We start from the raw sequence: 13,221 nt of genomic DNA on the forward strand, positions 1-13,221 counted from the left end.
ATTAATGCCCAAGTTGCCAGAAGCAAAAACCATTACAGGAAAAGTCGATCAAATGTGCAAACTGAAAATTGTGAGATTAATTAGTAGTAGTTTCTAATATTATTTTATTTCAGTAAATGTAATCAATTCTTTAAACTAGACTAATAAAGATAGTTTCTTTATCAATATAGCCTTTTCTTTCCTTTGGATAGTGTTATTCACACCAAGGAAAAGCAAATGTCTCTTGGATATCTGTGTTCTTACTATCATATGGTTAATAACCGCTGGTGAAAAATCATCTCCAGTGGTGCTTCAGAAATGAAATAAGATTATCATAATCTGCCAAATCAGCATACCTTTTTTTTTTTAATCAAACCCTAAAGATGATGAAGTTTACTGGTGACTTGATGCGTATGGTGCTTCCTCCTGTATTTAATTTCTTTTGCAGCGTTGCAAAAGTGTTTATAAGCAGTTTCCCATTCCTCTTCAGTGGAGATGCACCTGATACTAACATTATCACTTTCAATAGAGATATCTTTTAGTCATCCCACAGTCTGTAGTTGATCAGTAGCCTACTGCCTCTGCCACTGGTGTCCTCACTCAAATGAATGAGAGACATGATGAAAGCAAGTGACATTGGTTTCTGTTATTTAGGTGCTTTCTTTCTAGTAAAATAAAACCGCAAAAGTCAGCTTCCTGACCAAAAAAACCCCCAAAAACCCAAAAAAACAACAAAAAAAACCACAATAAAGGAAAGAAAATAAAAATATAGGACTCCATTTTTATAATAACCAGGAAGTTATAGGTCCATGTGTGGGTTTTGATTGATCTCAATAAATAGACGCTGATCTGTAAAAGTTTATTTTTTATTGAAATGCCACCATTATGTGCAGACAGACTGTCGCTGTATCTTCTGTGTTTCCTGCTCCTGTTGCAGTCATTCCATGTCCTCTGGGCTGTGTTGATTCCCAGCGGTTACAAAGCTTGGGTTGCACTGCTGTGATGTGATGGCCAACACTTCAGCCTGCTTTGCCACAGCCACACAGTATGCTTGGTCTGTATGCTGGATTAGAGATACTTTAGAAATGGGAATATACTGGTCAATGCAGTGTCATTGTTTACAAGCTGACTGGAAAACAGCCTTTATTTTTAGGTAGGGTTGATTTAATCAGCCAGACACCTAGAGAAATGCTTTTTGGCTAGTACCTTGGTTTCCTTAAAATGCAGAATAAGGAATGCCTTAAAATATATTGCTTTATTACTGTAAGCCATATATATTTGGTTTTCCTTGTAAAAAGTGCCCATCCCAGCTGAATAAAAAAAAAAAGCCTTAGTGTTTGTTTGAAGGGCGAGTACTTGGCAGGGAATGCGCCGGGGTGTGAGTGAGGGCAGGAGCCACAGGTGCACTCCTGCCGAGGGCGTCTGCCAGGCTCAGGGGAGCAAACTGCGAACCGAAACCAGCACAAACCGGGAGCTAAAGGAAATATTCATTCAAGCTGTCCACGTCAGACTGCTGAGGAAGCAGGCAGGTCAGTTTGGTTAATCATTGCCAAGGCAGACATTCACCACTGATCACATGACCAGACCACATCGGAGATAAGAAAACACCCATCCCGAGCAGAAGGAATTGAAAAGCCTTCCTTATTTACATGTTCTGGCTTTATTGTTTTGCTGTAACAGAAGACGCTCACACTTTGTTCTCAGAGCTCAGCCCAGCACAGCTGATTTGTTGCTTTCCTTTTTCTGAAGAGGAAGTGAAAAATTCCCTCCATACCTGTGTTGGCGCTTGAATGTTTAAGTTTCACTCCCTAACTGGGAGCCGTCTGTAATGAGCTCTCCGTGGGACCCAGAGAGGAGCTTCCAGCTGTGCCAAGAATTGTTTCATTTTATGCCAAAGGAGAAGGGGGAGAAGAAGTCCGCAAAAAGCTAAGGTGTGGATGGTGCAAAAATTGGTCTAAGGATCTTGCAACCAGAAAAATCAAAAGAAAAGCAGAAGCAGAGGAAGCAACAAAGTATCAAGATGGGAAACTTCTTTCGGAAGCACTGTTCCTGTTTGAAGCGTTACCTTCCCTGCTTATTCTGTGGGACAAATGGTGAACAGGAAGACAAAGGGGGCCAGGTCTTTGCCAACATTGCTGTGGTAAAACCTGACCTCCAAGCAGGACAGAAGGACTTAGAGAGTAAGATAAAAGAAAAACCTTTACCTCCACTGCCTGGCCAGGGGCTAGCAAATATTTGCAACTTTGTGGCTCTGTTCGATTATGATGCTCGCACGGAGGATGACTTGAGCTTCCGAGCTGGGGATAAGCTGGAAGTGCTGGAAGCATCCCATGAGGGATGGTGGTACGCCAAGCTCCTCCTGCCAGAGGGGTCAGTCTGTCCTGGCCGCAAGCTCATGGGCTACATCCCTGCCAACTACATTGCTGCTGACCAGAGCATCGAAGCTGAGCCGTGAGTAACCCATGTTGTGCGAAATGAAACTCTCCTCTGTCATGTTAAATGAGTTTGGGACAGGTCATGGCCTTTTCTCTTGCTGGGTACTACCCTGCCACACTCAGCCTCTGGTGGTCCTACAGGTGGTAGCACTAGTTGGCGTGGGCAAGGAAAAGACATTGTGGTAACAGGAAAATAAATTACTGAAGGCAGAGTGTGGAGGGTTTTTATTTTGTTTAAAATAATTTCCTTCTGTGATGTACACTAATCAGTTGTTTAAAAATCACCTGGAAAGATTTTTAAACCTGGTTACTGCTGTGTTGGTTTATTATTTTTATTTGTATAAAAGTGTGTATCAGATGATATCCAGAGAGTAGAAATATATGATCCCTGCTCTGAATATTTGTTCATCTTAACCAGCTGCAAAGTTACCAGTTAATCAGTAAAAGCAAGCTACCTTTACACCTTTTCATCTTCTTGCAAATGATGGGTGAGTCCCTAGCAGATAAGTTTCAAATGGCTCCTTCTAGACTATGTGCATCTTCTCTGGAGGCAAATCTCTACTCTCAGGACAAAATTAACTGCAGCGAGTACTGCAAAGGGCAAAAGTGGACGTAACAACAGACTACAGATGAAGTTATTAAATTTTCACAGAGTTTAATTATCCATCCCATCTTCTTCTGCCCCTTGTAAGCATGCCAGATCTTATTAAATATTCTGAAATAGACCACGAATCTCACAGAATCAGTTACTTGGCTCCCTAGTAATGATGAGTAAGATCTGAATCAGCCTAGACTGTACAGTTACTTCTGTGTGTAGAAGTCAGTCAATGTTTTCTGAAATAGGTCTGATTGCAGTTCCAGAGGTGTATTTTGGAAAAAATTATCACTGTGTAAAGAAATGCCATAAGCGACATTCAATATTAGTCTCAGAATGAATGTTGACTTTAGAGGGATGGTGATGCAGCCTTTCAGTTAAATCTCATTTGGATCTGAAACATCATCTTCGACCTGATCTGCCCACTGTACTGCCACAGGCTAGAAAAATTGGCTCAGATATGATTATACTAGTCTTTTATCAGCTGTAGGATTTTTGCTGGAGGCATTTTAGGGCAACTCTAAGATTAATCTCTAACCTGAGGACCTTAATTTCCAAAGTTTGACCAGCTGCTTCTATTTCTGTATTCAGGCAGACAACATTTTCAATGGTCGTGTTCAAAAAATTTCTTCCAGCTGGAGAAATTAATCTGCAGGGAAGGCATTTTCTGAGTCACTAGATAAATGGTGTTAGGCTCTAATTTAGCTCAGGTTGGCCTTTGCTCTCTTTCAAGAGCTAGTTTTCTTAGAAGTCATCAGATTTCTTCATGCTGTTAATACTTTGAAAGTAATTTTTCTCAGTTATACAACATCTCAGCTCCTAATGTCCTTATCTTTCTATATCTAGAGCTTCAAGCACAAAGTTAAGTTTGCTGAAGTGCATTGTTGTATAACCTCTGATTTTTTACTTGTTACTGAATCAATTGTATTGTTTTTTACTTTTTAAATATACCTTTCTCCCTTAAAGACAAAGTTACAAGAAAAGGTTTTTCTCCATAGATTGTTAGAACACTGGAGAGGAAACAATGGAGAGTTTTTCCAGCTCTCAGATGAAGTAATTTCTCCCAAATAAACTTTTTATTTCACAGCAAGATTAATGTGGCTTAGACATGTTGTCTTTTCTCAGATTTCTTTCTAAGTCACTTGGCTTTAGTGATCTTCACATAGGTACAAGCCTGTCAGCCCACACACATATAGCAATAGCCTAACTGAGGTCAGAAGGGACCTCTTGAAGAGTCATTTGAAGAGTCATCCCAACTCAAACATGGCCAAATAAAACTAGACGTCTTTGCTTTGTTAGGCATTTCAGGTTGAGCTGTTCATCCCCAAGATGAGGATTTTTATTGCCTTTTATCAAATTGGAAGATCCCTTGCTACAATTTCCTCAAAGAATTCTCTTTCACCCACCCTCTGTAGTTTAGAACTCAGTTATCCTAGTGAAACAGTAAGAACAAAAGTATTGATGGTTTAAAGACCCACTATTTGTTTTCCCTAAAGATTGCAATTAGAAAAAAGCTTGTTCTAGTATCTCTTTTATTCAATTTAAACATTAAATCATTCTCTCTACCCAACCTGAGTTTATCTTCTCTCATCTCTCTATTTTGGTTTTAATTCCCTTTGGTGTTGGCAATTTTTTCATGGCCATGAAATAGACAGTTGTGGAAATACGCAAAGTTTCTAATGCATCATTGCATCCTGTATGGCAGGATCCTTTGTGGTCCCAGCACAGAACTGACAAAGAATGGAAGGCTTACAGTCTTGTGTTCACCTGCCATATTTATACATGTTCACCTGCCAATATATTTACCATATATTTGCAGTGTGGTTTTTATGCTTGTAATATTTGCCAGGCACAGTCGATCAACAGTCTTTGACTTAATTGAATGCACATTTTGTAGCACCAGCCAGCTTCTGTGCATCTGCAGAGACAACAGGAATTTTATTTCCAGGTTGCATCTCCATCTCATTAGATAAAGAAACACTGGCTATTCTGTTCTGAGAAACAGACTTAATTAATGATGTGACTCTTAGGAAGCTTGGGAAGAAAACCAGACCGATCACATTTTTTAGCAGCTGATTTCAGCATGTTTGTGTAGAAACTATTTTAAAAGTTGCATTCATGTGCATGCATGGCTACTCCGTAAAGTCACTGCAACAAAGGAATAGAGTGGCATGAAAGGTTCTACAGTGAGAGATGACAGGGCCACTCCATAAATTTAGGCAATAAATGCTTGAGAGCTGCTTGCAGAGTAGTCAAATTCCTTTTGCTTATCATTTCAGTTTTGCCTGTGACCTTCAAGAGTATTAACAAGCAAATCTATCTGGCCCTCTTTTATCAACATATTGACATGATCTTTCTGATAGAGGCAGTTAGAAATCAGATAGTCCATCGGCACTGTATTTTCAGTGCTGGCAGAGAATAATGCTGGGTCATTGCTTGCTCTCAACAAGTGCAACAAATGTTGCAGCAGACCAATGTGTCTCCTTGCTGAAGTGTCTGTGAATTTTTATCAGGGAGAAAGGCATGCCTTTTTTTTCTTACTTTTCCTTGGTAAGAAAGAGAATGAAGTAAAGCAAGAAGGAAAGTAAGAAACTTCTTTAGATAACTTCTTTTTTCTTTCTGGGTGCCTCTGACTGTCTGGTATGACTGAGGTAGAGCTGATAAGGTGGGTCAAGGTCAGAGGGAAAGGGCAGAAAGGATTTGCAGTATCTCATCTGGGAAAAACAAAAAATAAACACTATTCACAACAAAAGCAATTTTCATGTATCCTTGGCTATCTGAACTGAGAAAGAATGAGATTTCTTTACTGTGTTGCTCTCCTTTGACCAAAGGTTATTGGTAGAAGTTGTATGTTATAATTGAAGGGGCATTTTTAATAGTTTGCTAGTATATTTATATTATATAATAGAACTAAATTATATCAGAATCAAACACTTCTTTGTACACAATTTCTTGCTAAGAAAAAAAATGTCATTTTGCTTCCTTCCTTTGGCTTAAGTGATCTCTTTGTAGGTGGCTGACTTGGATGAAATTAGTGGCAGTCTGTGTGAATAGGGGAAAAAAAGGTAAATCCATGGCTTGACTTCTGTCTGCTGCAACATTTCAGTCCAAGCATGTGCTGCACAAGATGAAATGCATCCAAGAAGTGCACACCTGCTACAGTGAAGTCTGTTTTGTACAGACTGGGGAAACAAGGCCTTTCATTTTTATATTTACCAGTAAAGCATCTTCTCCTTGCTGAGCTCTTCTAGCACCTGCTGTACTTCTTATACCAAAAACAACCTGTCAGGGGGAGAGGTCATGAAGGAATTGTGTTTAGTGTCTCTGGAGACAGGTGTGTTCTCCTGGCCTCACCTGCGGTAGGGGAGACAAGGCAGTTGGGGGGTGGAAGCATTAATCTGGCAAACCATAGTCACATAGTGAGCTTTCTCTTCATGAGGAGATAAATCTGGTACCATGAAAACATTATTTTATATTACATCTGACCGAAAGCAACGATAAACTATGTTAATGATATATTAACAACTGTGAGAGCACTTGGTGCTTTTCTTCTTTCTGTGTCACAGGTAGCAGTCAAAACCATGAGCCAGACAGATTTTTCATTTCTAAGGTTGTTTGAATGAGGTTGTATTTGCTGCATCCCATGAATTTGGAATGCTCTTCTTTCTGTGTTTAGACATATAACACTTGGAAAACAAAAAATGTTATTGGAGATAGAATCACATAATTTAATTTGCACTTGCAAAAAAGGATGATCAGAAAGAACGACTTGACAAATACCAAAATCTGAATTAAAAGATAGATCTTCTTGGCAAAGCGTGTGACCTTCCTGTCTCTGTGCTCCTTCTTTCTGTGTCTGTTATTCTGCACTACAAACAGGAGCCATAGTAACATATTCACCTGCTCTTGTTTTGTTACTGCCAGTTGTTTAAACTAAACAAGAAAATGACATAGTGCAAATTGTTCTGGACAAGAAATACAGCCCAGCTCTACAGTTAATTTAATGAAGCAAAATTAAAAGAATACACCTTGCTATTGGAGCAACGTGAATTCTGGTTTTGATAGAGGAAAGATGGATTGTTCTTGGAGGGGGCTCTCCCCTGCCATCCTGATGGACCCGTTGTCTGTTTATTGAAAGACAGTTCACAATCATAAAATCATAGAATCACTGAGGTTTAAAAAGACCTCTAAGAGTCCAGCCATTAACCCAGCACCACTGTGTTTGCCACTGGCCCTAAGAGCCACATCCACATGCCTTTTGGGCACTTCCAGGGATGGTGATTCTACCACTTCCCCAGGAAGGTTGTTCCACTGCTTGACAATCCTTTTCATGAATTTTTTTTTTTTAATAACAAATCACTTCCTTGGCACAACTTTTCCTCTCGTCTTTTATCTGCAGAAGACTGACTCCCACCTCACAACAATCTCCTTCCAGCTAGTTACAGAGAACGAGATCACTCCTGACCCCTTTTTTATTTAGATGAAACAACCTCAGCTCCCTCAGCTGCTGCTCCTCCTTGTGCTCCAGACCTTTCCTCAGCTTCATTGCCCTTCTCTGGACAGGCTCCAGTACCTCAGTGTCCTTCTTGTAATGAGACAGTCCAAAACTGAACACAGGACTCACCAGGGCTGAGAACAGAGGGACAATCACTGCCCTGGTCCTGCTGGCCACATCATTGCTGATACGGGCCATGGTGCCATTGGCCATCATTCATTCCATGTGTTCTGTCCTGGCTCTGAACCAGGCCATGTTCATGCCAGCATTATTGACACAAGACTGCCGTGATGAGGGAAGCAAATCCATACAAATTCCTAATACATTGGGTCAAAGAAGATCATAGCAATTGCTTTTAAATTTTTTCAGTTTTGAAATTATTTATCTCTTACATCCCTTGTAGGTATTTCCTAGCTGGTGGAAGCTGAGCCCCAGACCTAATCAATGAAACCTCACCAGTCAATTCCACAGTGAGATTTTTAAACAACCAGCTGAAAGCAGAAGTGTCTAGTACCTACTATTTTTGTCAATCTCCATAGTTCCTTCACCTTCTGTTACCTGACTCAGCTTTAACTGTTTCATACATTGACTGAATTTCAGTTACTATATGAGAACAATAAAGGCTGGGCTGACTTGTTTTAGACTTACTGCAAAGTCAGACTTTTGGGGTTTCATTGGTTCACGTGGGACATTTTTCAAAGTGGTATTTACAGTCATAATGGGCTAGAGGTTTTTTTAAAAGTGGTACCTTGGATTCTACTGAATACCTCAGAAAACTGAATGTAATCCATTGTGGTTTCTGTGTGCTCCCTCTCTCTTGCTCTCATAGCTCCTTATTCTGGAGCTACAAACTCCTGAGGACACCACCAGAATCACTACTAACCCTTGTACTGAAATAAATGAACTTGTAAAAATTGTTCATTGCTAAATGACTGCACAAAGTTCTAGTAGTTTGTTTGCACATTCTTGGAACCTGTCAAGTACAAAAGTCATTCTTACTTTTTTTTTTGGTAGAAAAGGTGTCTATCACCAAAATATACATTTAGTATAAAACATTGAAAAGCCTATATGTGAAATTCCATCTTTTCTTTCAATTGATATACTTTATCCATTGGGGGGGGTGTGTGGTTTACGTGTGCATACATGTGTACACACACACAATATAGAGAAAGTTTATAAGACTGATATTTTTAAGATCATGCAATTCAGCCCTGTGAGATGAGATGCGTATTGCTAAGCTAGATCATGGTTTTGATACTTTTTGACTTGGGAGTGCCTTTTTTGAATTTAAACAATGAAATACTGCAAAAAGACCATTAAATTAATTATTTAACTTTAATGATGGTTAAACATTCCAGTGCTGTCTTCAAGCACTTATCAAACTTTGACCTAATTTCTCCTTATTTCTTAATTATTCAAAGACAATACTGAACACAGAAGTAAATGGTTTACCAAACTGTATAATGCCACATTTTTTCAAGTGGAAGTACTATTTATCCATCCATGTGCGTATCCACATTCAGAAAATGTATCTCTGCTCAGAAAAGTGGAAGGAGTTCTGGCATTGTATATGAGCAGTTCATGAAAACTTGTCTAATTAAGGTCACCCACTTTCTGGCAATGTGGTTTTCTAAACATATATGTCTTTATCTATTCAAATTCTGAGAAATGTCTTGAAGAAAAAAAACCTTGTCTTTATTCAAAATTAGTGTATTATATATTAAATCATTAGCTACTAGTTTTCATTACCCTTTTAGGAAGAATATAGCAAAGAACTATGTGAATACCAAAAAATGTCCTTAAAACACATCCTGCAAACACAGCTAGTTAGCTTTCCCTAAGGCTTGGTGGCCTTTATAGTGCCTTTTAGAGAAAAAAGAAAAAAAAAAGGCCACATACTGGTCATAACAACTTGATAGTCCTGTTTGGTGGGTTTTTTTCTGACTCAGTAGGAATAAACATTGTGCATGCTAGCATAGATTAGCTGTGTTTGAGCAATGTTGTTGGCAAAAACATTTTCCAGGTATTGTACAATGTTTCCTCAATAACTGTCTTTGATGGCTCTCTGCCCAGGACAATACAGAGCTCTGCATAGCTGAGTGATCTCTGAGCAGGTTTAGAAGATGGAAATAGCAACCAACAGTTCAGCCAGGCTAAGAAATCCTAAAGCTGGGCTCATTTTAAACAAACTAGGTCAGGTATCTCTGTGAAGAATTGTTGTTATGTGAAAAGCACTGTTGGTTATAGAAGACTTTCTTTGTGTAAGATTCTATCTGTACTGAAGAGATTAAGACATAAAAACATAAGAGATACCCTACAAGGTCAAACCAATGGCTCTCTCTAGCCCCATTGCTTTCAGAAAGGATTTTCTGAAAAGTGCACAAGCCCATCTGCTTTCTTTGGTCTCTTACCTTTGTACTTCACCACGGGCTGGAACTGTTGTATATGCAAAATCAAGGGTACATCACTGCCACATCTAATTACAGGCCTATTGTCAAGTCTGCTTAGCAGAACCATAGGTGTTGACACTGCACAACTCTTTTCTTTCTGTTGGTGGGCAGGGACCAAGCTATTAGGACAAAAAATCTACCTCACAAAAAGCCCTCTCATCCCTGTGGAAAGTTTTATATTTCTAAACAAGTGTTTGGCTTTCTTTTTTTTTTTTTTTCTAGATTGTTGATTACTTAGTCATGAGTGACACAAAAAAAAAGACATGCTGAAAATAAATAGGCACAAAAGGAAATGGTAGCATTGCCCAGGTCCCTGTGACATTCAGGGACTGCTCCTTTACTGATCTCACCTGTCTGCCCCATCTACACTAATGCCTCTAAGTCAGCCCAGGCTGCAGCCATCAATGACTTCACCCTCACAGACTTATCCATCCATTGTTTTGCTCCCTACCAAAGATGCAGTACTAAATCCAGAATATATCCTGTTATAATTCTGAAGACATTATGTTTCAACACGAGGCTGTAGCAGACACTGCAAAGATTTTGATACTGAGCAACTTTCCAGCAGCATAATTTAGATAATACATTTTAATTTTAAAAGAGATTAGGAAAGAAAATATGATTCATCAGACTCAGATGCTTTTCTGTAGTAAAATGTTTTTTTCTTTTTCTTGTTTTTTGTTTGTTTTGTTCTTTATCTTGTTTCTTGTCTTTTGTTCTTGTTGTGGTTTTCTGTTTTGTTTTTTTTTTTTTGCTATGTAAGCAAGGTATGCATAGCAGAGAATGAATATAATTTATTGGATCATATTTTTAAAAAAGGACAAAATATTATTACATATTTACTATTCCGTGTAAGAGGAAAAGTAAATTTTCAGTTATTTTTTAAACAATAATATATAGGATATATTTGAAGGCCTTTCTTGTGTTAAAACTAAAAATAAGAGATTAAACTTCTTTACATAAGAAGTTTGTCCTTCATCAGAATTTTCTTAAATGTTGACATTCAGGTTTTCAATTCAGATCTGTGTAAAAAAACCATGTGTGTTATTAGCAATTAGAATGGAAATTTACAACTTTGCATTTCTCAAGACAGGCTTAGAAATCATCTGGAAATAGCTTTTTAGAAGATCAAAATATTGATAGTGAAAAAGTATTCCTTTTCCCTATCACTTAAACCAGATAGAAATACATACTTTTTTTTCATGCTGGTACACTAATCTTAATCAATAAAAACTGGAAAAACAAAGCAGTGATTTAAGTGATAAGTGATAGCTCCATAAAGGATTGCACTAATTGACATTCTACTACTTTTGTGCAGAGTACTCTATAATACTATACATTATAAATTTATCTGCAGTAATGTCAGTAAGAATTTTTCCTTAGTTTTCTCTAAATAAATTAGATATATTTTTAACTTAATTAAATGTTTTTCCTGTATTTATAGAATAAAAATTTTGCAGCACCGCTTTTTAAATCTCACCGCAAAAGAAGAGAAAAAAAGAGATTTAAGACTCACACGTGGGAATGAATATGTACCATAAATTTCAGAAACGTCGAGAACTCACCAGCCCCAGTTTTCCTTTTGAAATTACTGATCTTTTCAGTTAATGGAAGTTTCTGTAAGGGAAGTTTCTGTAAGACAGAAGGAGTCTTTGCTCTTCTAAGGGTGTGTAGTGAAGGGAGCCATACACAAGAACATGAAGACAAACCTGAGGGGCACACAGGGAGGGTGGTGGTGAAGATGAGGAGCTGCTCAGTTGCACCGACAGAATGGCATGTGCAGTGTGCAAACATTTCTTTTTCAGGATTATCTGAGGACCTTGCCAACAAGGAAAGGGAGGGAGACAAACACACAGACAGCAAAACTGACAAGTTAATATTAACAAAGACAATAACCAGAAATAAACTCCATCACGCTAGCTGATGAGCTACCCAGAAATGACAGACAAGCTCAGACTATGCAAATGATAAAGATGTAAACCTAGGGGTTTAGGATGTTATTCTAGAATAACAACTTGATTATAATAATAAGATAATTATTAGTTTTCTGAAAATGTGCAAGGAAAGAAAAGAGAAAATGAGATCTTGTTATTACAGAGCTAAAATGCTTGAAAAATCACCCAGAAGCTTCCTGTGATGCTAACATAAATCTTACGTGGTGTTGTAATCTCTTGCAAAAGAAATCTGTGTAAGGGTCTTGGTCTGATAATACACAACTGATGTGGAGTTTGATGTGCTCCAGCTTTACTTATGGAAGTCAAAAGTATCTTTGTTGTGTCACCCTTCCCATCTGTCACTCTGAAAAGGTTAGTCTGGAAGGTGGAAGGCCCTTTATTTAAGTAATTTGTCCCCCCATGACAGAACCATTCTGTCCTTTGGCTTAGAGTCACCTGAGGATGCCAGAGTGCACAGTTTCTTTATGAATCCCTCTTGGGACAGAGTGTCCTGGTTGTCCTCCACTGAAAGCTGACCTAGCAGACGACACAAGTCCCCCAGACTGCTGGCAATAGTCTGAGGTGTGAACCCAACTGCATGTCCAAGAGAGAGCTCTCCACAAAATGGATGAAGATGTCTGCTCTGCCACCAGTGTCTTGGGCAGGCATGGGGCTATTTGTTTCTCAGGGTTTCTGTATTATTCCTGTACTGAGTTTCTCTGTACGAAAAGAAAATAATTTCTCTGGAAGGATCTTCTCCAGAAAATCAATTGAGGGCTTTTGCAAGCTGTAAGTTTAAGTGAATGTATAGTTGGTTTAAGTGAATATATGATTGAAAATTTTCTTGTCTATTTGAGTTTCCCATGGTGTTAAATCAATTAATGTTATTTGTGTTCTCTGTACCATGTTAACATTAAGGCTACCTCAAGATTTCCACTTTGTTCCTTGGTTACAAACAGCAGAGTTATTGCTACTTTTACAGTATATTATATCAGTGTGGAAGTACAAATGTATACAGGTACTACTAACATTGGTGCAAGATTTTACAATGCTATTTGAGAGACTCTATGCAGCAGAAATAGGGTCTCAAGAATGCATTTTAAGTTTGGGGTTTTTTTTTAAAGAGGTGATTATATGGCTGTATTTGACACCCCAAATCCTAAAGCAATGGATGTTAGACAGTGGTAGCCTTTCATTGACTCCAAATGCAAGTCGTTGTTTCAGAACAAGCCTTAAATGCAACGGAACCCTTTTTCAGGTGCAAAACTACAACAGAGAATAAGCATTGACAATTGACTATAATCTCTTAAATAGGACTTGTGTAACTAAAACA

The 13,221-nt window shown here is 38.4% G+C and overlaps 1 protein-coding gene across 1 annotated transcript in view; it reads left to right on the top strand.

The window, feature by feature from the left end:
• The first annotated feature begins 1,706 nt into the window (after positions 1-1,706).
• The window catches only part of FRK (fyn related Src family tyrosine kinase), a 47,800-nt gene continuing 36,285 nt past the window's right edge, over positions 1,707-13,221 (top strand). The window contains exon 1 of the mRNA XM_059468709.1: positions 1,707-2,430. Within this exon, the coding sequence (XP_059324692.1) occupies positions 2,000-2,430 (431 nt within the window). The 5' untranslated portion in view covers positions 1,707-1,999. The remainder of the gene's footprint in view (positions 2,431-13,221) is intronic.

Source organism: Ammospiza nelsoni, chromosome 3 (assembly GCF_027579445.1).
Source record: "Ammospiza nelsoni isolate bAmmNel1 chromosome 3, bAmmNel1.pri, whole genome shotgun sequence".
Taxonomy (NCBI): Eukaryota; Metazoa; Chordata; class Aves; order Passeriformes; family Passerellidae; genus Ammospiza; species Ammospiza nelsoni.